Consider the following 25,256-nt stretch of genomic DNA (forward strand, 5'->3'; position numbering starts at 1 on the left):
GGAACGCTACCAGTACGATGATGCTCCATGGTTATAATCTTGGCGCGACTGGTTTAGAACGACCCTCTGGAAGCTTCGAAGATTTAAATGGACCAAGATGGCGATTTCCATGGCAACGTAGGCCGATTAGCCAATTGCCTTGCGAGGTTTGGGTGGTCTGTATGTTAGTATCTGTTTGTGTCCGGCTAGCAGGTAGGGAAGGCAATGGCGCTACTTTCCAAGGATCCAGTGACTTTACCCATCTGCTGACCGCGATCTGGCCAATCTGATCTGCCCCACTGTTGGGCGCAGCCATCTTAACGTCACGTGATCACTAATGTGGCAAACAGGCAAGATGGCGGCAACCGGGGGGGGGGGGGGGGGTGCCATTTCCGCTGCAGGCAGTGGATTCCGGTTTACCGCTCTAAGGTAAGACTCAAGCTCGTTGGTATCAACGTGGCAGCACGAGCTCCCGCTACAAATGGCGTGGCCTGAAAACACGACCTACTAAAACTCTAATCTTTTAACTGTGATGATATTCCGTGCCGCGAGTCATTTATTTTGGTTTCGTTTTCGACCTTAGTTGCCCGTTAACTGCAGTTACGCTTCACGACAGTTACCGCTTTATACTCTGAGGCAGCTATTTCAGAGGAAGTGAAGAGTGCTCGTGCACAGCTTTCATGGGCGCTCAAGGTGCACAAGTGCACGTGGACTCCACAGAACGTTATCCAGGTAACTGCGGCTTTGTGTAACGACGGTGTTAGAGTGGAACGGAGTATAGCTAGTGCTTGTCGCATTCGCTGCACGGTCAGCCCTTCTACCTTTCTGAAATGCACTCGTGTTTTATGTGCTAGGAATCCAAACAACATCGACTCTTACTTTGGCAGCCGACAAGAACCACTGGTACAAGCTGGGCGCCTCGGGAATCGATGGACGACTCAGGCATCAGGTGAAGGTCGGACGAGCCAAGAACGTAGTGCTCTTCCTGGGAGACGGCATGGGCATTCCGACGGTGACGGCGGCGCGCATCTACAAGGGCCAGCGACTGAGCAACCGCAGCGGCGAGGAGAGCGTCCTATCCTGGGACATCTTCCCGCACCTGTCTCTGGCCAGGACGTACGGGCTGGACGTGCAGACGTCGGACTCGGCCAACACGGCCACGGCCTACCTGTGCGGGGTCAAGGCCAACTACGAGACGCTGGGCGTCGACTCCAGGATTAAAGTGAGCGGCCAGTGGTTCTGATCTGTCGTAACCGTGAATTTGTTGAATACGCTTTCATGCCTCTGAATATCAAACTACCACTTTCTCGGTGTGACCGCAACCGAGAACTCTTTAATGCGGAAACACTTTCTTAATAAAAAAACGTATTAATTAAAGTGCTTAGTTACTTGCCATTTCTGTATACGCTTCCATTAGAAGGTTACTTCGCGGTGCACAAAGCGGTAGTTCAAATATTGGATTGTGCAAAGGTCGGCAACAAAACAAGACTTAAAAACACGGTGCTTTATATTATTATTCGACTTCAAACTCAGAAAGGCAAAATGATACGGCAGGGTTAGGCCGCCACTAAGGTGCATGATCTCTCTTTCCTGCGCCAACATCACAAACCTGCACCTGGTGCTCCTTCGCAGAGCGGGCAGTGCCACAGCGACACGAGCACCCACCTGCCGAGCATCATGCAGTGGGCTCAGGACTCCGGCCTGTGGACGGGCATCGTGACCACGACCCGGGTCACGCACGCCACCCCGGCCGCGAGTTACAGCCACTCGGGACATCGGAACTGGGAGGCCGCGGTGCCTCCCGACTGCGACGCCAAGGACATCGCCTACCAGCTAGTGCACTCGTCGCCAGGGAAGGGATACAAGGTGAGTAGATTACCGCCTTCCGAACGAACGTTTGCTGGAAGGCAGTCGGGTGTATCTGACACGAGGTCCGAAACCCGTCTTCGACTGGTGTGCTTACCGTGTTCTACAAAGTCGTCTCTCGACTTCCGCCTGACGACGCCATAAAGTCGCATTCGCAATGCGACTTAATGTCCGCAATACGGACATGATGGCGGAACAATCTGCAGATACGCGTCAAGCACTTTCGAAGCGCGTCAGGCATATGTATGCTTCGGACATGTCTGCATAGACTTTTCGTACGACCAATGTGACATGAGTCATGTCACATGACTCGTACAAAGACCGCCTCAGATGGTGTCCCCACTCTCTTTTGTATGATGTCCGGCCGTAATCCTGGAGGTGTGACAACAGCGGTGCTGCATGTGGCAGACGCTTGTTCTGCTACAGGTCTCTCCTTAGCTTGACAGTACACGGAAGCCTCGGCAGTCGGCAGTCGAGACTTTCTGACCACAGCGACCCTCGCGTTCGAGCATACTGTTCGTCGGAACTTCTAGCACCAACCGCCAGGATCGCGACATCCGACAGCAAAGACACGCCGGCTTTTGTGACGTCATTTGTTGTCATTTTGGGACGACCTTCGATGTACGGGCGGGTTAGGACCCTCTATGCACTCCAGTTGAAGACTTCCTCCAGACACCGTATTATTTTTTTTTTCCGGGGTTGCACCGTATTCAAAGTTTGAATACCGGAAAACCGGTCGGACTTCTGTCCTAAAGCCAGAGAGAGGCCTTCCGTGCATTTCGCCTAGAGTATCTCTTTTGAAAAGTGCGCGCCCTCCAGCGGCTACTGCGCCGATGATCCGAGGCCGCCATATTTTGGGCATGCACTCTGAGAATGCATTTGACACGAGTGCTACTACAGCGCTCGGCGAGTACTCAGCTCCGCATGTTTGCTACACGAGTGCTGGGTCAAAGTGCTGCGTTCAACTCGGATCGAATTCCGCGCTTCGCGCAGAAGCCGTGCGCAAAATATGGCATCCGCCTGTGTTGCTTGACGAACTTTTAAAAAGGGTGTAATGCCAAAGTATTCTGTGGCCAAAGGTTTTGAAAAGAATCGCATTATACACCGATAAACTGCCTACATCTTTTTTTTTTTTTTATACGTTGTAGGATCATGTTTTCTTGTAAAACTTTCTGATGCAGTTCAGAGAGTTGGCTGGTATAAGGCATTCTTGTAACTCAGAGTGAAGGATGTTGAGCTGATAGAGAACGCAGTTTGCCCTAACCATAGCGCTATTTTTCTTGGGATTCGTGCGGAGAGGAGGGTGTACTTGATGATCAGTGAAAGCATTTTTGATATCGGATTTTCTTTTTGTTTGTGTATATGATGGTTTGTATCGACGACGAGTTATAGTATTCGGTTTGCTAGAAGGGAAACAAAGTGGAGCATGCGGCTTTTTAAAGAAATGCAACAAATGAAACTTTCGGTATATACTTTTTTTTTTTCATTAAGGAACAACAAACATGACGAAGCTTATGCTTCAGGGGAAGAAAACGATGGTTCATAGGTTATTCCGCAGCGTCATGCCGCGGCCTAGCTACGCTCACTTTCAAGGTTGAACAAGGTGAGAATGCTCATAGAGCTCCGTCGTTCGATTAGAGTTACGCAAACCCCCAGTTTTGCTCATCCCGCTGCGCAACGAGATGCAGCCTTCGCGATCGTATGGGTCCCGTCTTCTGAGGATCAAGTTTGCCCATCTCACTTTCGAAAAATCACTGGGCGCGGTCAGTCGATGGGAGTTGCCGATTGTCAGTATCAGTACAGATTCTATGCACGTCTCGCTTATCAGCAACCACTTCAAGTTGTGTCAAGTTCGACGGATGAGATTCGACCTAGTAATATCTTGTGGCTTTTGCTATCTTTGCTGAAAAAACCGGACACTCGAACGATGTTCAAGCATTAACTGATACTTCTGTTTGTAGGTTTGTGTCGATATATGGTTCAAGTAGTACTTCGTTTTACTTTAAGCCCGACCGCAGTCGACGCTACGATAGCGCCAAAAACGCTTCGTCATATGGTGCCCGTCGTCTTTATTCGTTTACTATTACCGGCTAAACCAATCTGCACAAAAATAAATCGCAGCGTCATATTCACTGTGCGTGACTGCAGGTTTCGCCGGTGATACGCACAAAGAGGACGCTTTTTTTTTTTTCGCTGCTGGATTAACTCCATCGCGTCGTAGCGTCAACATGCACTCGGACTATCTCGCTTGCGGAAGTGGCAAGTTTGATTAAATTGATTTTTTTTGTTTGTTTACACGTTGGATTGTTATTTTAGTATCACTAAAATGAAATAGACATACTAAAAAAGAGAAAAAAGAAATTCTTTTGTATTTTTTAACGCTAAGAGAACTTGTTAAAAAAAAAAAAAACTTTCACAAAAAGGGGAAAAAAAAGAAATGATACGTGTTGGGGTTTTATGTACGCGAGTTCTGATAAACAAATAATTGTTTCTAAATATATGCACAATAGTTTATGTCTAAAAGGTGGCTATTATTAACGCTGCCCGAGGAACCGAACTTTTTTCACTGCGGTTCTTGAGGTGCAAACGAGTATTGGTGACTCCAGTAAAATCTATGGCACCTAGTGGCCAGAACAGGAAGCTCCGGCGGCCGGTTCGCTCGCCAGTCTTGCAGAGCGAAATCAAATTTCCCCAGCGCCTGGCGGCCAAAAAACGAAGCCGTGAAAGTAGGTTCGAAAATGCGCGACCACAGCAGTATTGGCGACGTGCGCGATCGAAATCTTCGCTGTAGTTGGCCTCCCACGATTGACCAAATGCTGACTATGACGTCAGCAAAGGATCTCTCATCGACGGAAATGAGAGTAATGTAAGAACTTCAATTTTGACGGTGTTGGCATTTTTTGTTTTAGAGCGCAATGATTTCCAGCTTCCACCATGCTCATTACAAACACCATAGAACTTGTTGTTCGCAAGGTAATGACGTCACGAAAGGTAACCGAATGAGGGCGCCACCAAAACATCTCGACAAATCTAAGGTCTAGATTTGGGTCGGCATGACAAGGGTGGGGACGAGTTGGTGCAGTGCGAGGGGTGTGGGAGGTGGTGTTACCTGGAGGAGACGGGTTTCGGGAGCCTGGAGGTGGCGGCGGAGGTGAGTTTCGAGTGTCGGCTTTGTGTGAAGCTTCAGCAGGTAACTGGGGAATGGGAGGGTAGAGTTCGGGAGATTGAGGCCCAGCTTAAGGCAGAAGGAGAGAAGCGGGTGGGTCTCGAGGCCCAGGTAGAGGAGCTGACTAGGCAGCTTAATCATGAGAGGGAGCAGCGGGTCGGCCTCGAGAAGCAGGCGGAAGAGCTGGGGGAAGTATGGAAGGCGGGTTTAGAGGAGCGTAAGAGGGAGTGTGACAGTAGGGTAGAGCGCCTGGAAGGGGTAATTCGAGCGAGTGAGAGTAGCGAGGGAAGAAAGGAGGAAGTGTCAGTTCTAGCGGGACGAACCACCAGTCTGCAGGCTGGGGTCCCTGGTGGTCGGGAGTCCGGCCTGTTGGCTGGCGGGCTCGACGACGCTGGAGAGCTGATTGAACCTCAGCTCAATGGCGCCTTCGAGCAGCAGGCGTCGGGCAGTCAGGTGACAGGAGATAAGTCGCAGGACAAAGGCGCGCAGGCACCAGGGGGATCTAGGGTACTGGTAGTGGGGAGCTCTAACGTAGCACGGGTTAGGAGGGGTGTACATAACAGGGTGAAGGGAGACCAGAGGGTAACCGTAGAGGTCCAGCCAGGGAAGTGTATGGTGGATGCTATGACCGCAGCACGTGAGGGGGTGTGGGATAACCGGGAGGGAAGGAACCTAGTAATAGTTCACGCGGGGCTTAATGATGTGTTGAAGGGTAGGAGCCAGAACCTCGGAAAGCAGCTAAACGTGGGAATCCGTAAGCTGAGGGACGTGTCTGAGAATGTGCATGTGGTTGTGTGCACCATTCCAGAAGTTCGGGGGCAGTCCGGGTTAACGGAGAGGAGGGTTGTCGAAGCCAACGGAGTAATTAAGGGTATGAGTCGACAGCTTCGGTACGACGTAATGGAAGTAAACAGAGAAGTGTACGAGGCTGGCTCCCGCCCTTTTGCAGATGGCATTCACTACAGTGAGGCCACGGGATACAGGGTGGGGGATAGAATGGGCCGCACGGTGACTGCTTTTTTGGGGGGACCGAGGGCCCTGGGGGCACTGAAGTAACTGAAAACCCAACAAAGTCAGGAGAGGCACCCAGGGTTAAAAAGAGGAGAAAACGTAAGAACAGGTATAAAAAAACAGCACAATCAGACATTGGATATATTAACATGCAGGGTGGTAGAAATAGGTTAAAATGGGAAGAGGTAGAGGAGCAACTAAGAAAGGAGGATTTAATGGTGTATGGGTTTGTGGAAACACATCTCAGAGACATGGAGCAGCCACCTTGCAACCCTGACTATGTGTGGGAAGAATGCAACAGAATGGAGGGAACGAGGAAGGGAGGTGGAATTGGAGCATTTATTAAGAAGAATATGAACTTTCAAAGGTTCAGAAAGGAGTGCGCCGAACACTTGTGGCTGAAAGGAAAAGTCGCTGGGGAATCAACAGTCCTTGGAGTGGTTTACTTATGGACAGGGACAGGTGCTAAAGAGGAAAACAGAAAAATGATTGATTGCATATCAAGAGACATTAGTGAACTAGGGGAAGGCTCCGAAATAATTATTATGGGAGACATGAATGCCCATATTGAGGGTCTGGATGGGTATACGGACTCAACTGGAAGCATATTACTAGAACTGGTGGAAAAGCATGATTTAGTTTTATGTAATACCAGTCAGAAGTGTGACGGGCACATAACTTGGGAAACTGGCAATCTACATTCAACTATAGATTACGTACTCATGTCACACAAAATATATGGTAAGTTACAAGTAATGAAAATAGATGAAGAAGGTTCCAAAAGTCTTGGTAGTGATCACAAACGTATTAAGCTGAATTTTGCCAGAGAAGTAAAGGCTGAAACTAGACAACATAATTCAAAGCAAACTTTCTGCAGCGACAAAGAGTTGGAAATAGTTGTTGAAAGAATAGAGGCAGCAGTTTCAGGGCAACGGCATACAGATTGGACCTATGAGAGCCTAACTAGGCTTTTTGCTCTAGAACTAGACAAAGTTAAGAGTAAACGAAAGGGGAAGCAAGGACATAGACCAAAAAGTTGGTGGGACAAAGAAGTGAAGCAAGCGATACAAAAACGTCAGGAAGCCTCTAGAGAACACAGGTATTCCAAGCGTAGTGGGGAGTCCGAAACGGAAGTAAAAAGAAAATGGGACAATTTTATAACATGTCGCCGAGAGGCATCCAGTTTGATCAATGCGAAAATTCAGAGAAAGGGTGAGGAATGGATGAGTAATGTAAGTAAGAAAGATAGAAACGCTGCCAAGAAGTTTTGGGAGCACTTGAACTCACTCGGTGAAACGACGCAAGCTAGACAGAGGTTCATACTCTCGCATCAGGGAGATCAATTAGAGGGAGATGATGCGATACAATATATAGGAGCAGTGATGGAGGAGAAATTTCGGGAACGGGTACATGTGGAAGATAGGAGAACCGAAGGAAGTAGCAGTCCAGTTTGTGACATCGCGGATTTTGGACAAAGAGAATGGGAAAAGGCGGAACGAAGAGTCCCTAGTGGCACGTCGACAGGCACAGATGGTATCCCTATTAAGCTGGTGAAGAATTTGGGTCCTAAATCTAAGGCAAAACTAAGGGAGGTAGTGAGTACCATGATAACAAAAGGAAATATTCCAGATGAATGGAGGCTTAGTAGGATGAGTATGATGTATAAGGGAAAGGGAGATAAGTCTGATATTAGGAATTATCGTCCTATAACCGTGACACCGGTTATTTACAGGTTGGTAATGCAGATTATAAAGAACAGACTGGAGGAATGGGTAGATTGCGAGGGCATACTGGGCGAGTTACAGAACGGGTTTCGAAAACAAAGAAGGTTGGAGGACAACTTATTTTCTCTAACACAGTGTATAGAAATAGCGCAAAAAGAAAACAGACAGCTCTGGCTGGCATTTCTGGATATCAAGGGTGCCTATGACAATGTGAACCAAAGAAACCTGTGGGACATAATGGAGAACTTAAACCTAGATGAAGGACTAACAGCACTATTAAGGAACATTTACAAAGATAACAAGGTGATTATAACATGGGAAGGAAAGGCGACAGGGAAAATAGAGATAAGACGAGGCCTTAGGCAGGGGTGCCCGTTATCGCCTTTGCTGTTTATGTTGTATCTGAGAGGATTGGAGGATAGACTAGAGAAGAGTGGGCTTGGGTTCAACCTTTCTTACAGTAAGCTAGGCCAAAAAATTCAGCAATCCTTACCGGGATTGATGTATGCGGATGATATTGTACTAATGGCTAACAACAGGACAGAGTTGCAGGAATTAATGAGCATCTGTGGTAGGGAAGGAGAGGAATTAGGTTTAGAATTCAGTAGCGAAAAATCGGCAGTCATGATTTTTAACGAGGATGAAGTTGAGAGGCTGAAGATACAGAATATTACAGTTGAGAGAGCTAGTAAATACAAGTATCTAGGAGTATGGATATGTGATGGTGCAGAATATCTCAGAGACCATGAAAAGTATATAATAGGTAAGGGCAACAGAAATGCAGCTGTAATGAAAAATAGAGCACTTTGGAATTACAACAGGTATGAGGTGGTGAGAGAGATTTGGAAAGGGGTCATGGTGCCTGGCTTGACTTTTGGAAACGCAGTGCTATGCATGAAATCCGAAGTGCATGCGAAACTAGAAATAAAACAGCGCGGAGTAGGTAGACTGGCTTTGGGGGCACATTGCAAAACGCCAAACCAGGGAGTACAAGGAGACATGGGATGGGCATCATTTGAGAGCAGGGAAGCGGTGAGCAAGGTAGAATTTGAGGATAGGTTGAGGCTAATGGACGGGGAGCAATGGGCACGAAAGGTTTTCAGCTATTTATACATGAGGAGTGTAGACACCAAGTGGAGACAGCGCACTAGGAAATTAAGAGGAAAGTTTTTGGGCTATAGCGAAGATACGGAAGAGCAAGTCTCAGTTAAGAAGAAAGTTAAGGCCACAGAAAGAGATCGGTGGCTAGAGGGAATGCAGACAAAGACGGCTCTGGAAAGCTATAGATTAAACAAAAGAATTATTGCCAAAGAAAGCATTTATGACAATTCTAGGGGAAGCTCATTGCTGTTTGAGGCAAGAACGGGTGTTCTGCGAACCAGAACATACAGAGTGAAGTACCAGGAAATTGATACAGTGTGCACTGCTTGTGGAGAGGAGAACGAGACGGCTGAGCACTTGATACTCTACTGTAAAGGGCTTCACCCTATGCCTACCGAAGACAACATAGATTTAATAAAGTCATTGGGTTTTAGAGACAGCGAAGGGAGAGTGGATTTCAAGACTGTAGAGATTACCAAGCAAAGATTAAGTGAATGGTGGCAGAAATCGAGAGAAAACTAGGTATTTTCTTATTCACTGATGGCAAGGGGGTTTCATAGCCTCACTTTCTTTGCACTGCGAAGTGAATATAGATTTCACATTTAAATATTCTAAGCTTAAATGGTAAAACAAAATGGCTAGGTGGCGTAAGCTACCGCCCGATCCAAAGGGCTCAGCCGTATTCATCCATCCATCCAGCCGCGCCTTCTGCCAAACTACCCAAGTACGCTGGAGAATGCTAGGAATTTGGGTACGCGCGCTGCACGCACCCTCCTTGTCAGTATACAACATTCAAAGCAAGTAATCAAAATAAGGCGTTGACGTGGGAAGTGTCAGGTGTTTGAGGGTTTTGCGTTTGCACAGTTATTGCTGCAGACGCCAGCACGTTTAACGCGTGTAACTGCAGCTATACTCCTTGGTGCTATGGGCTTATCGAAAGACCCGTTGGGCGTAGATTAGAGAACGTGAAGTCCTCGTGCCTGGGCAGAGGGGAATTCCAAAGAGGCTAGCGTTTCGTTTTTTTGGGGGGCCATTGATAAGATAGCAGACGCGTTTATCGCTTGCGTGCTCGCTCTGTAGAGCACACGTGGAATGATGGAAGAGTGAAAACGTCTGCGCATCCCTTTCCCCTGAAAAGAGTCCCCACTGCTCTTGCTGATCCACGCTCCGCCGCGGTTCTCCGTGTTTTTAGCGCAGCAGCGCACACCATAAATGCGCAGGTGTGTGGGAGGCTACACAAGGTATTGCAAGCCGATAGGATAGCTTGACGGCCCGCGCTGCATGCAGATACGTTTCCCATGACGCGCCTAAACACGTACTCAGCTTGTTCTTTTTTCCTTTCTTTTTCTTTTTGGTTTGACGGGCAGGACTCTACAACAAAAGCAAATGACTACTCTTTTTTTTTTTTTTTTTTTGCGGGAGGTTTATGATAAACGCTGGCGAAAGCGATACTGCTTGAAGGTTTGAGTAGTGCGCCGGTCGCTTACAGGCGTGCCATATGTTTTTAGAATTCATCTACATGTTGGAGGCTGGTATTTTAAATTCCAATTATGCTAGCCACAACGTGTCTCCGCTCGTAAAGTTTATAAAACTCTAATGTTTGGGAAAACATTAATTAATATTTGTTCTGGACCCACATTTTTTTTTTTTTTTCGTAGGAATATTTTTAACGACTTACACAGAAGGACCTCATCCTCCCAAAAGTTGGGCCGTTGAGGGTGTTGAAAGATGCGGCTATTACGAATTGTCTAATATTTCTAAGATTCACGAAAATGATTTGTTTATCGAATTTAACGAGTGTTTGAGAAGGGTCGCCCGATGCTTTAATCGCTCACCTAAAAGAGAGATTAAGAAAGATGACCTTACTTGCTTGTGAGAAAGGCTCAAAAGACCATTGAGAAACGCAGGACATGACTTGTTATGTTGTCTTGCATACGTTTCTTGAAAAAAGAAAGTGTTCGATTACAATTACTCTCAGGTAACTCAATTAGATAACTCGTTTACTTGAAGAGGAAATTATTTGGTCGTTACACGAGAAAACTTAAGGGGCACTGACACCCCAAAGGTCGTATTTATTTTTATTGTCTAAAACGATGCAAGTTGCAGTCATAGACACACACAAAAAAAAAAACGCATCGCGAAAAAAAATTTTTCCGCGCGCGCGCGCGCCTTTTTATTTTTGGCGTTTGATTCTCCCACCTCTCGCCTCCTCGCTTCTTTTGATTCGTGACGTCAAGAATCATGAAATTTAGAAGCTTTGTAGGCGACATCTTTATAACATTTAATAACGGCAATCCTAAAACATGTTTTTTTAACGTAATTGCGAACGCACTACGGCCCTTCTTTTTGAAATACTGAAAATCGGGAATTCGTTGTGGTGCCGTCTCCTAAAATTTTATCACCCCTCTTTTTTTTTTTTTTTTAGTCTCAATTTATAGCGCCGCCCGGTCGGTGTCAGGGGCACTAAACGTGTATGGGCACACTGCCTTTCCCTGAATACCTGCACACCAGGCGGCACTGTACAATAAAAGTGCAATAAAAATACAAAAAATACAATACAAACAGGCGACACCGCTCAAAACCGGTCCGCTGCAACGCCGGCGCTCGCTCCTTTCCTCCTCGCTTTGGGTCGCCATGGCAACAGCAGGGAGTCGTGAAAGAAAGTGGACTCTCAGGACTCCGCAATATTTGACGTCAAGGCACCGGCGCCGATCGCGCGGGAACTTCGAATTCGGCATTTGGATTTTTTATTTTTTACTTCACAAATACTGAATTCCCAAATTTCAAATTTTGAGGGTAATGTCCCCGCATCGTTTTCAATCGTTTCGGATAATAAAAAAAATTATTTTGATGTGTCAGTGCCCCTTTAAACGTTACTTTTTCGATTACTTTAGTTTTTCAAAACAGATTTTTCTGCCGCTTTCAGAACGGGTCTCTCGTGCTGTGTATTATTGGATTATTACCACTGAATTAAAAAAAGTAATCTCTTTAATGGCCAGCTTCGGTAAACCATCCTCCTGTCGAAGACTTTGTTTGGTGATTTGTTTTTGGTAGGGCGTGTAGGAAACAAAAGGCCCCATAAAAAAGGGCAGAAAGAAATACGAGTAATTTTATTACTTTCAAGAATGATCAAATTACTCTCGCAATTGCTCCCTAATAAAGGCGATTGAATGATTACAAACTTCCTCCAAAAAGTAATAGGTTACAAGTCATTTGATTACTTGTAATGAGTACCCTACAAGTCTGAAATGTTCACGCTTCCTGCTTCGTCCTTTGACATTCCTGTGCGCAACTTAATTGAGTAAGGAACGGTCATTAAAGGCTCGTGAGTTGCACGCCCCGCGTTTCTCAGGTTCTCAGTGCTTAGACATAAGTTATAATCATGTTGGCGAACAGACCAGCCACGCGAGTGTTTCTTGGTGCTGAAAGGTAGTATTAAGTTTTTTGGCTTTCAGGCTTGCAAGGAGCCGTATACTTCTCGATTCGTTTCTGCGTGAGTCAGTTCTGATTCCACGTCGTTCTAGTAACATTTTAGATGTTACGAGGAAGAGGCTAAACAAGTGAAGTTTGGACGTACATTCCTCCAAAGCATGGATTCTCTAGCTCGCTTTCTAGGAACCGGTGTTGGCGGACACTCGTTACATTATTTTTAGCGTGGTAACGCGCTCATTACATTGTCAAAACAGTACCGGAAAACGTAGTTACGTTACTTGCTACATCTTGTTGCCAAGACTTACAAAAAAAGTTACACTTCAAAAAAAAATATTTTTTTTTGGAGCCTCTAGGCGCAGAGTTGAAGGAATACTTGCGCTTCTCCTACATTCCTTCAAGATTTTGCGTCTCTTTTACCCACGAAAACACTCACATTTTCTTGAAATGTGGCGCCTCTAACTGTGACGTCAAACAGTAAAACGTTTTCAATTCATACACAAAAAAAGTAACGCCAAAATAACCTGCGTTACTTTTTATCGGCAACGGTACCGCGTTCCTTTTATTTTTGACGTGACGTGGGTCCGTAGCGCGTTCCTTTTATTAGTGATTAACGAGTAGCGTATTTACTTACCTTTTTTTCGGTAACGCCTACAACACTGCTAGGAATCCAGGTGTTTTCCAGAGAGTACCCTCGTGGGATCCCCCGTGCCCTCAAAATTATTCAGCCCCCAAAGTATTCGTTAAGATTGGGCACGATAGGAGGTCTGAGCCGCATACATTCAAGCACATACTAAATGTTTCATACGGTCCTAGGATGCGAAGTACTTTGCGAATTTGTATAGGCTTCTGCGCTGTCACTTTATAAAAAAATGAGACGTCTATAAAAGAAAGTCTAAAAAAACGTTTAGAAAAAAAAAAAATCAACGTTTATTAAAAAAGAAAGGACAGTTTAAGACACGCGGAGCGTGGCTTAAGGGGAGCGCAAGTTCGTCTGCTTCTTGCATAGGGGTTGCGGTGACGTCAGAACAACGCCGAGCTCTGATTGGCTCGGATTGGAAATATAGTGGATAGACCAGACCATTTCATCCTCCCTCGCATGGGCGCTGCCATCTTGGAATCACGTAACGCGGCAGCCATTAGGTTGCTCCAACTTGTTGTTCCACTCCCCCCTCCGCGCCTTGGCGGATGCCTTGTATTTGTGTTTTTCGCCGCGTTTCACCGCGCTTCCTTGACTTACTTCGGAAACTGTAGTCCGGTACATCTACTCGACGACTAAGACATCACGAGGGTTCAAAGGTCCTTATGCCAACTGAGGTTTATTTCTTGATAGTGGCGGAACATAAGAAGCACGTATATTTATACAGCGCATTTAGGATCGGAAGGCGTCAAGAATAGTCAGCGGAAGGAGACTATCTGTATTTCCTGAAAGTATCCTTTTTGTTCTTAATATATCAAAAACAGTTTATGTTGACTATGTGAGGAAACTCGTAGAGGAAATAGACAACGAACGTTTAACTTGTATTTTATCTGAGGCTAGAAATATGGGCACGTCAACTTCAGGCGATTTGTTTGTTCATAATATCACACCTACATGTGTATGAGGTTCTCAATCTTTTTTTGCAGTGTAAACGTTCGGTTGGTCGGTTTACTTATGAAGTTTAAGAAATTTATACCATACTCGCTCCCATTACGACAGTCATTTAAGTGATTTATTAATTATCTTTAGATAACCAGATCAATATACTTAATTTATTTTAACACAAAGGTTGGGACTTTCCGCGTAACTGCCACAGACAACTTAACAATAGCGAGTTTTAGAATCGCGTGAACAAAAATTAACGTCGTTTATATTTCGAAATTTAAACGCGATTTTGGTTCGGCGCATGCGCAGTAATGACAACGCTTTATTTTTTTGCGTGCGCTGTTTTAATTCTTGTTAGTATCTGGGTCCGCAACATTTCACGCCGGGAAAAAAAGCCGTCTGCATGCCAATCACCCGAGACAAGGACGTTTAAACAGACAGGACCCGGCATGACGTCATCCTGAGTGAAGCCGGAAGAGGCGTTTAATCCCAGACTGCCTTGCGCACCCGTTCCGATTCCGTGGGGTAGCGCACCGGCGGTTCGTCTGCTTTCTACTCCGCTCCGGCGTGTGCTTCACGAGGCTAGCTTTCGATGCGGTCGGCGTCCGCCGTGGGCGTCCACGATGCAAATGCTTTGCAGCGTGAGTGTTTATACTTAGTTCCACATTATGTGCGAGCAAAGTCAGAACTGGAAGCGCGAGCCCGTTGTTCTGTGCGTTCCTGGCTTGCATGCGCGCTCGTGCGGTCTGCTGCTGCTGTTTATTAAAAAATGCGTTGCGCACCGCCAAGTCCTTCACGGTGCGTCGTCTAGAGCGTCTCAATTCTAGTCACTTACTTTCTGCTGGGCAACCAGGCGTTCGTTTATAATAATCTCATCCAATTCCGACCATACCGGTTTAAAAGTCTCCCGTTAAGCGCTGGGTGCCGCCATTACTTTCGGTGCACTCAGTCGCGTTGCCACGGAAATGTCATCGCAACGCAGTTGTTTGCACCAAAATTAATGGCGGCGCCCACTCACTAGGCTTCCCATTGGTCAAGAAATGCTCGTTGCGGCTCGTGGCCACGCCTACTTCCGTTACACTTCGCTCCATGCATTGGGGATAGGAACGCCACCTCCTGCCCATTATAACCTCCTTGACCCGAGACCAGGGCTGTCGATGGCGGATAGAGGTTTACTTTTGGTGACTGGCGATGCCGAAATTTACAAAGCGAATCTGTTAAAAAAAATGAGTACTTTAGGAGGGCTGATAATTTAAGAAATTTCCTATTCGGACTGTCAAAATATCCTCGAGTACTGAATTAAAAAAAAAAAGAGGCTGAGACGATACTGCTTGTTTATATAAATTATCTACGTCATTACACGATACTTTTTTAGTCCGCGGAGTTCACTAGAGGTTGTGTTCCCACGAAAACCAAACAGTGAGTAATAAACTCGCGAGTTCCTCTGTTCTGCCTGATTCAGCACATTGCTAATCAAGCTGTCGATATGCTTCTTTACATTCCTGTGTTAGTCTCTTTATTAGTTGTATTTTCTGGACGCTAGTGTCATAAAGTACGGCCATAGACGATGATAATCTTCCCTATGCATTAGTCGGGCGTTTCGCAACCGACCATAATTAGCTACATCAAAGGAGTTTGCAAAAAAGCCCCCAATTTAGGCTCAAGAACGCCTTGAAGTCCTCAAAGTGGCTCAATGTCACTGTTTCGTAGGTTGCGTGATACAAGGAAAATAATTGTAACACCAAATTAAGCAAAAACCACGTAAAACAGCAACATAACCGCGTGCACGTTGAAACCGAAACCAACCAAATTGAAGCAACTTAATGGCGCCGAGTGTGTCAGCGCCCTCTATCCGCCGGTGAGGCAACTACTAAAATGAAAAGGTCTATAGAGATCTACCCCCATCCTTTCAATGAGAGCCGATGAGAGCTCGGCGTTCTAACGTCACCGCAACCCCTGCGAAAGAAGCAGGCAAGAACTTGCGTTCCGCATAATGTTCATGCTTCTGTTTTCGTGATTCGTCCATCAGGGTTGTCATCGGCTAATGCCGTGAGCTCATTGGCTGCCGAGCGATAATTAGACGCAGGAAAGTGGTTAGTAGGGCTACCATAGTTGGTTCACAGTTTAAAAAGTGTAATATGCAGAGAGCGACAATGACCAAGACGAAGTAAGACAACACGAGGCAATACAAAAAAGATAATTAGACGTTGAAGACTCTCTATGCCCAGAATTATTTTAAGCTTTTAGCGATTATAGATAAATTTCTTAGGTCCTTAGTTGGCCGGCAATTGAGAAACGTTTTTCCCTCGAAACAAGCTCGAACATTCATTGGGCGGTCCTTTAAAACCGCTTTTGCTACCAGGGTTCCAATCCTCGATACGTGTTTTCACGGCTGTCTTCCAGGTGATTCTGGGAGGCGGTCGCCGGGTCTTCCTCGACAAGAACATGATGGACGAAGAAGGCAAGCCGGGACAGCGCACGGACGGCAAGAACCTCATCAAGGAGTGGACGGACGCCAGGAAGGGCGAAGGGAACGCCACCTACGTCTGGAACAAGCAGGGACTTCTCAGCGTGAACCCGCAGAAGACAGACTACCTGCTCGGTGAGCGTTAACCCATAGATTACAAGACGTAGGCCTTAAATGCCCCCAAACGTCATCACCAGTGGATCGCCAGCACGTCTTGCAGAGTCTCAGAACGAGCGGAACGCTGGCACTCCGCGACTGCCGTAGAGCTTGGACGTGTTCGCCTCTCGAGGCGGGTCGGGTGGCCACTCGATGACGTCATGCACAGGCCCTGTCTTCTAGGTGGCGTTGGAACGGGTCTCTGGGAACAGGCTGCCGGATTTGGGGACCCGGGCGAACGATATAGACGCAGCAATTTAGTAACGTTACGGATGTATCTTAACTCGTTCAGATGTAGCGCACATTTTCACTACGAAAAAGGAAGCTTCGCCGCGTACTGTGCTCTACAAATCTCATCGCGACTTCCCGTGGCGTACTGTTTCCTAAATGTACAATGTTATATTTATATCTTCGCGACGCCTTAACAATTCTGACAGCCTCAACGTAGACGGATTGGCTAAATTAATGATCGATCGAAAGTAACCGATTAATTACTTAAAAATTCTTCGGCGCACAGACCTAATACCTATAATAAAAAATAGCGAAATACACAGAATCAGCAGAGAGTGACCTTTATTCTTTATTTTTTTTTTATTCAAAAGGTACCCCACATTGTTCGAAGCGTCAATGCAGGGGAGTTACAAACGTAAAAAAAAATTCATGAGCCATTCCACCCTGTGAAGGTGGATGACCAGCGAAGCTGTTTAGCACATGACACAGACGGGACACAGAATTCTGAACAAAGGTACGAACACATTCTAGATATTCTAGAAATGGTATGACGGATGTCAAATATGCCATGTTATTCAAGTTGGTTTCTGAGCATTTTAAATTTTGGGGATCAAAGTTCAATGCCCTAACATCGTCGTCACATCGTCGACACATCGTCGACTTGAGTATTCCATAAACGGTCGATCGGCAACGTAGCACCCAGGTACCTGCGCGTTCTTTCTGCTTCGATGAGGTCGTTACTCACACAGCATTGAGTATTCATTTTCTTTCTACTCGTAAAAAAACGTACATAGACACACTTTTAAGATTCAAAGTCGTCTTCCATTTACAACACGTATCAGGTCACTTTGTACTTGTCCTGCGTCTTGTTCACTCGCAATGCTTCTATACAAAACGCAGGCTGTTGCTAGGCCTCAGCGCCGAATGGCACTTTTTGTATCTCGACTTCGAAAGAATACGTCGGTTGGCGATGTCCAGGCGCTTGTCGAGCCGTTCCTAGACGGGAAGTCAATTGCTGATTCCAAAATGTTAACTCGATTTCTCTCGTATTCTTCCTTTCATTTGTCTTGCGACCAGGCCGTGTTTGACGCCATTAACAAACCGGAAGTTTGGCCGGAGGGCAGCATTTTCCACCAGTTCTTTGGCCAGCTTAACCATGCTCGTACTTATCCCCTCGAAGCGACATCGGATGTAAATGTCGGAAGTGCTTAACTTTTTTTATCAAAATGTTCGAGGGCTGCGCGCAAAGGCTGACGAGTTTATGTATAATCTTATTACTGCCGACTTTGACGTTATTTGTTTATCGGAAACGTGGCTCTGCGATGGCGTTCTGAGTTCGAATTACTTCACACCTAACTACAATGTTTACCGCTGCGACAGAGTCTATATAAGCGCGGGGCAAACGATAGGTGGTGGCGTATTGATTGCGATTCATTGTTTGCTTGAGTCACGTAGAAGGTTCGACCTAGAATCGTATTCAGAATGCTTATGGGTAGAAATTAAAATGACCGATGGCTTTAATTACATTATTGAAAACTACTATTTTCCACCACTATGCGACCCTTCAATTTTTATCGAACATCTTGAAACGCTGGAACAACAAGTACACTTTGATAGGTACAGAGTTCAAATGTACGGCGATTTAAACCTTCCGGAAATAGATTGGTCATTGGACGTTATAAACGGCAGAGATTTAATCACGTCAAATAAGGCAGCTGGCTTAGCTTTTATACATTTTTGTGGGCTGAATAAGATTAACAGTGTTGAATACTCCGCTGGTAATGTTCTTGACCTAGTGTTATCAAATATTCCAATCGAATCAGTTAGTACTGTTTCAATTCCTCTAGAACAAATGGATGTATATCATCCACCTATCAATGTTCAAATACGGCTGCCAAAAAAGTCGCAAGCATTGAACAGACCCTCCGCCTACTGTTACCCCAAAGGAGATTATTTGGCAATGCATAAATACTTTCATAATTATAACTGGAGCGCTGTTCTTGCAATGGATAACAGCAATCTCGCAACAGAAGCGTTTACGTCAGTTGTTCAAGACGCGATTAGAATTTTTGTTCCAAAACACAATTCTCAACTTTTCAATTACCCGGACTGGTTTTCCAATGATTTAAAAATGTACCTTAAGAAAAAATATAATTTTCATAGACTTTTCAAAAAAAAAACAGGCTCTAGCTTCTGGTACACTCAATTTAGTATTTATCGTTCTCTCGTCAAAAAATTGTACTCGCGCGATAAACAGTTACATCTTGTTGATGTCGAGCGCAATATAAACCGCCGCCCCGAAATTTTTTGGAAGTTTGCAAAGCAGCACACTCGTAACAATGCACATGAAATTTCACTGCGGGATTGTTCTACTGGAAACATTAAGTATTTTTCGTCCCCACTAGAGGTGGCAGATCGTTTTGCAGACTGTTCTAGTCAATGCTACGCTGTTGGTCAGCCAACTATTCAGCCTATTGACATGGAAGTAAACTGCCAGGATGTTTTATCGGGCTTCAGAGTAGATACGGTTGAAATTGAGGAAGGTATCAGAAACCTTAAACCGAAGTTATCTACTGGAGTAGATTGTATTCCGAGCTTTATAATCAAAGGTTGCGGTGACTTGTTCGCACCGATTTTAAAACACATTTTCAACTTGTCACTTCGATCTGGTTTGTTTCCATCGTTACAGAAGAAAGCGGTTGTCGTGCCAATATTAAAAGGGGGCGATTCATCGGTTGTCAGTAATTATCGGCTTGCGGCTTTTCTAAGGTGTTTGAGAAAGTTATTTATGAACTAATAACTCATTACTTTCATCAAAGATTAACGACTTCGCAGCACGGGTTCACTACGGGACGGTCAGTCCAAACCAACCTGTGCTCCTTTTCACATTTTGCTGCACCAGTTGTTACGATCAGGGGACAGGTAGAAGCTGTTTATTTTGATATGTCTAAAGTATTTGATAAAGTTGATCATGAGCTATTGCTCCACAAATTATCGTTATACGGTTGTTGTTTTGAACTACTTCGCTACTTATTCGTACGACATGGCAAGCTACTTGTCATGTCGTACGGATCATGTTCGAATTTCTAGTGTCCCTTCTACACTATTTTACTCAACTTCAGGTGTCCCCCAGGGGTCTATTCTTGGGCCTCTTCTGTTTCTGATATTTGTTAATGATATAGCCTCATCTGTCAAAAAAAGCTGAGCTTCTACTTTCTGCGGATGATATAAGATTTTTATGCGCGTTGCTACTCCTCTTGATTGTAATGCTCTTCAGCACGAAGTGAATAACATACTGCAATGGTCTTTGGCGAATAATTTGCTCCTAAATCCTACCAAAACTAAGGTTATTTCTTTGAGCAGACGACACACTGTTAACGCATTTTACTTACTCTTTGGGAGTAACTCCAATCGAACGCGTGACTGTGATGAAAGATCTCGGTGTGTGCCTTGATAGCGCGTTGTCATTCAATGCTCATGTTTCTTTTGTTGTTGGCCGTGTGATGAAAACTCTTGGTATCATATCTCGTATAACTAAAAAGTTCAGACGCCCTTCTTGTATGATTCGTTTATTTTGTGCTTTAGTTCGTTCACCGCTTGAACTTGCATCTGTTGTTTGGAATTTTCTAACACGTACACAGTCTTTAAGTATTGAATCAGTGCAAAAAGAATGATACGCATTTTATATAATAGACACTTTCAGTGTCACTTTTATTATGATTATAGAATTCTTCCTAAGAGCGTTTTACTTAAAGGGGCACTGACACCACAAAGGTCGTATTTATTTTTATTGTCTAAAACGATGCAAGTTGCAGTCATAGACCCGCAAAAAAACCTCATCGCGAAAAAAAATTTTCCCGCGCGCGCGCGCGCCTTTTTATTTTTGGCGTTTGATTTTCCCGCCTCTCGCCTCCTCGCTTTTTTTGATCGGTGACGTCAAGAATCATGAAATTTAGAAGCTTTCTAGGCGACATCTCTATAAAATTTAATTACGGCAATCCTAAAACATGTTTTTTAACGCAATTGCGAACGCACTACATCCTTTCTTTTTGAAATACAAAAAATCGGGAGTTCGTTGTGGTGCCGTCTCCTGGATTTGTATCCTCCAACGGAAAACAGGCGACACCGCTCAAAACCGGTCCGCCGCAACGCCTGCGCTCGCTCCTTTCCTCCTCGCTTTGGGCCGCCATGGCAACAGCAGGGAGTGGGGAAAAAAAGTGGACTCTCAGGACTCCGCAATTTTTGACGTCAAGGCACCGGCGCCGATCGCGCGGGAACTTCGAATTCGGCGTTTGGAAATTGTTTTTTTACTTCACAAATACTGAATTCCCAAATTTCAAATTTTGAGGGTAATGTCCCGGCATCGTTTTCAATCGTTTCGTATAATAAAAAAAAAATATGATTTTGATGTGTCAGTGCCCCTTTAAGTCTTTGTCAAATAGAAGATTCGAGCGTAATCTGATTTTTTTGCACAGGGTGGTAAATGGTCGGGCTGATGCTAACTTCTGTCGATTTTCATGTTCCTTGTCGCGTTACCAGAAATTTTACTGTCTTTTATATTCAATTCATGTCTAAACTCTCACCACTGTCCCGTATGCAAATTTCATTTAATAGAATCGCATCCTCTACCTTGGACATCTTCACGGATCTTTCAGTTTTTCGCCGGAACATGGCGAGTTTAGTTGAAAGTTGAAACTCTATTGCATTTTGTGTGAAGTGTGCGACCTAGTTGTAGTCATGCTAATTTGTACATTTGAAGCTGTGCGTGTGTTGCGTTTCTTTTTTTGCCTTGTGTGCGCCAATGTGAAGACTTGCGTGGTTGTTTTAGGGCACAATAAATAAACAAATTATTATTATTATTAAACAATAATCGGCAAACAGTCGTATATGAGACGTTTTTAATGCAAATGCATTAACTGTCTTATGGAGTGAGCCGACGTCATCAGTTTGAAGAAGCGCGAAAACGGCTCCTTAAATCCTTTTTCCAAGCGTAGCCAGCTCCTCCCAGCTATGAAATCACTCGAAATTATAGTTTCCCCGATATCAAAGGAGCGAAGTAAAGCTAATTAATTTTCGGCTTTGGTCCCATTGGTTGGCGCGCGTCGGCGACGCTCCCATTGGCCGCTGCGCGTCAGTTGGAACGATCGCTCACCCGATGGCGCTGCGTACGTGTCCGCGAGGCAGCGGCTCCACCGTTCCACGCCCAAGGTCAGCGCGTCGTACACTGCAGATGAAAGAAGCGAGCGAAGAGCGGCGTGCATGCTTTCTCATTTACAACTCATAAGAAGCACATAGGTGTACCTCGAGCCTTTTGGCTTGAAAGGTTATTAATATAAATTAAAAACAAGGGTGGGTCCTGGGGGACTCCAGATGTCACATCAACGTAATCAAACCGTTTGTGGTTCAGAACCACACACTGGCGCCGCTGGGACATATAACTTTCAATCCATATTATAACAGTTGAGTCTCATTCGAGCATCTTAAGTTTTTGGAGAAGAATCGAGTGTGAAACCGTGTCAAATGCTTTGCGGAAGTACAAGAAAATACAGTTGTTTTGTGTGCATTCGTCAATACCAGATATCAATTCGTGAAAGAATTCCGTAAAATGTGTTGCACAACTTACAAAAACCGTGTTGCTCACTTATATTCAAATTGTTTGTATTTAGGTCACACATTATATGTGAATAAAAAAGCTGTTAAATTGTCTTACATAAATAGACGCTAATAAAATATATCTGTAATTAGAGACATCCTTTTTAAAACCACCTTTGTGGATAGGTAAAACGTAAGTTACTTTCAAGTCATCTGGTAGAACCCCTGTAGACGACGACAGGGTAGAAATTAAATGTAGATATGGAGAAATCGACTTGCTTTCTTTGCCTTTATAAACAATGATAAGGTTGATACGTGCGTTCTAGCTTGGAACTTAAGTTTGAGGAAACGTAACATATATTGATTGAATTGCAAGCTAGTAATTATTTTTACTCTGCGGCTCCTACAAAACTCTTCAGTTACAGCTCGGTCGTCGAAGATAACGTGGGACATAAAAACCGCAGCTGCACCCGAACTAATCGTAATATTTTGTCCACCGCCCAGGTCTCTTCGACAACAGCCACGTGCCGTACGTGATTGACAGAAGCGACGCCAACACCACTAAGCCGACCCTACCAGAAATGACCAAGGTTGCTCTGGACCTGCTGAGCAGAGCTCCCAACGGATTTGTTCTTCTCGTCGAAGGTGAGTCCGTAATAAATCTTATGATCAAGCATTAGAATTACTAATGCTCTCTTTCTTTCTCTCTGGCGACCTTGTAAGAATTAGCATAAAAGCAAACTAAAAGCAAGCAAGAGCCTCATTTTATGAGCTGCTTTGCTCTATGAACTCTCAATCTTTGTCTAGTGCGATTTTCTGTGTTCGCGTAGACCCTTTGACTGTGATGTTTCAAACTCTTGCGGCGGCTGTGAGACACCGTTGAGGTGCTTGTGTTACTGTGTCTGTATGTATGTTTCTGAAAGAGAGAAAGAAAGAGAGAGAGAGAGCCCTCGTTTTTGGTTGTTCCCGAGCTCGTTGTTTGTTATAGAAAGTTACACAACTGGGAAACGTATACAGGGAGTGACACAGCTAGCACGAGTGTACAATTGCTAATATTGCAACATATGGTCGCCCCAAAGGTGTTTCTACGAATATTTCTAAAAAATCGAGGCCTCTGTTGTGACACTCAGCCTGTCATTTTACACTCTTTACTCATGCCAAGTGTAACATTCGCAATATGAAATTCTTGGCGGAAACGCTTTTCGTTGGGCCACGCAATTTCCCGTAGATTTCTTCGGTGTGAGTTGACTGCGGACAAGTGAACTCTCTCACGATTATCACAGTGGGCAGACAAACTGGTACACAAATAGGTTTACTCTTTTTTTCTTATGTGCATTTTATGACGAGCGATTATCGCTGTTTGGTTCAGGTGGCAGGATCGATCAGGCGCACCACTTGAGCATGGGCGGCTCGGCGTTGGAGGAGGCCCTCGAGTTCGACCAGGCCGTCTCGGACACCTACAAGCTCCTGGACCCGGAAGAGTCCCTGATCGTGGTCACGGCCGATCACTCGCATACCTTCACCATGGGAGGCTACCCACAGCGAGGCACAAACATCCTCGGTGAGATATCGGGCCGGTGCGCGTAGTTGGTATGGACAAAGCATTGGTGCAGAGTACAGACACGTTGTATTTTCGTCTCTTGGAATGCTTCTTCGAAGTCGAGGTTTTTTGGTGGCGGTCAATTCGATCACAATTTTTTCGTGTACTTTCTTCTTTCTTAAAATGGCTTCAATTGGGGACGGTATATTAACAGTACTAAAAAAACGGAAGAAGACTTTGAAAACACGGCGGAAGTGCGTTAATCTTACAAATTTCCTTGACTCGGTGTAGTCTTACTTTTTATTTTGAATCGATTGTCGTTACACGTAAGAGCGTATGCAAATGGAGGCCCCTTTAGTGATAATGGTTCCGCTGCCGCCCCGTGAATGACGACCTCGATAGCTTTCTGTAGCGAAAGTTCTTCCTCCTCTTGGGGCCACTGATCATCTGGGGCGCGGGGGCTCAATTCCTAGCGAAATGAAGCGTGCTAACAGTAAACGGAGGGTGGGCGAGCGCTGCTTCACACCCTCTCTTCCCCTTCGCTTCTTACCGCCTGCTTCGGGCATTTGCCATCCCTCGCGTGACCCTGCTTGCAAATAGGAACGCGCGCGGACACAGCTACACACTAAAGCCGGGGTCACACTGCTTATGGACCTTTTCCAGTTATTCTCACCCCCGGCCGCCAAGAAGGCATATCCAATATGGGCGACGAAAAAATATTAAAACGTTTCAACCTGCAACTAGTAGAAAAATAAAGGGGAGACAAAACGAGAATGAGTGACGGTTATGCTTATCTGCTTACGTGGCGACGGCAAAACATTGTTTTCGCCCATACTGGAAGTGACGATATTTCAAGATGGCGGCGCCCTTCTCTCCAAAAAAGTACTCCTGGTCGGTTCCATTTTCAGCGACGAACATGCGCGTGCTGGGATGAGGACTTGTAAATATTGGAACGGTGTATATATCGTACAAACGACAGTCTGCATACAGATTTGAAAGGGAGTCGCTGCGATGTCTGTGCTTGGAATGCCGCATGGCGATGAGTTCAAGGAGAGAACTTGGCACGCGGCATCCGAACCACGTATATTTAGGTGGCTCGTGCTTGCAGACCGTCTTTTGTATCATGTATGAGCAGTGCGACCCCGGCTTTAGAAATCTGGAGCGTCTGTTCAAGAAGACAACGTCTACTCAGCGTTGTCTTGTTAATCTTTGTTTTCCTGATATTTGTATATGCCTTACATGTTTTTTCTAGTGGTTCTTGTAACCGGTCATACAAAAAATGCTTTTTTTGTTTTTGTTTGGGTATTCTCCTCTTTACGATGTTTTCTATTTGGTTGATTTTGCTATCTTTATGCTGCTGAATGGCTTGCTCATAATGCTCCAGTTTTCATAATATGATCATATCTTTT

General features: G+C 45.1%; 1 protein-coding gene across 1 annotated transcript in view; it reads left to right on the top strand.

Annotated features, from left to right (window-relative positions):
* The first annotated feature begins 870 nt into the window (after positions 1-870).
* LOC120839249 (alkaline phosphatase, tissue-nonspecific isozyme) overlaps positions 871-25,256 on the top strand; it is a 29,361-nt gene continuing 4,975 nt past the window's right edge. Inside the window, exons 1-5 of the mRNA XM_040209508.2 lie at positions 871-1,201; positions 1,612-1,845; positions 16,265-16,463; positions 22,812-22,952; positions 23,677-23,868. Of these exons, the coding sequence (XP_040065442.2) occupies positions 977-1,201; positions 1,612-1,845; positions 16,265-16,463; positions 22,812-22,952; positions 23,677-23,868 (991 nt within the window). The 5' untranslated portion in view covers positions 871-976. The remainder of the gene's footprint in view (positions 1,202-1,611; positions 1,846-16,264; positions 16,464-22,811; positions 22,953-23,676; positions 23,869-25,256) is intronic.

Source organism: Ixodes scapularis, unplaced genomic scaffold (assembly GCF_016920785.2).
Source record: "Ixodes scapularis isolate PalLabHiFi unplaced genomic scaffold, ASM1692078v2 PGA_scaffold5__190_contigs__length_132052651, whole genome shotgun sequence".
NCBI lineage: Eukaryota > Metazoa > Arthropoda > Arachnida > Ixodida > Ixodidae > Ixodes > Ixodes scapularis.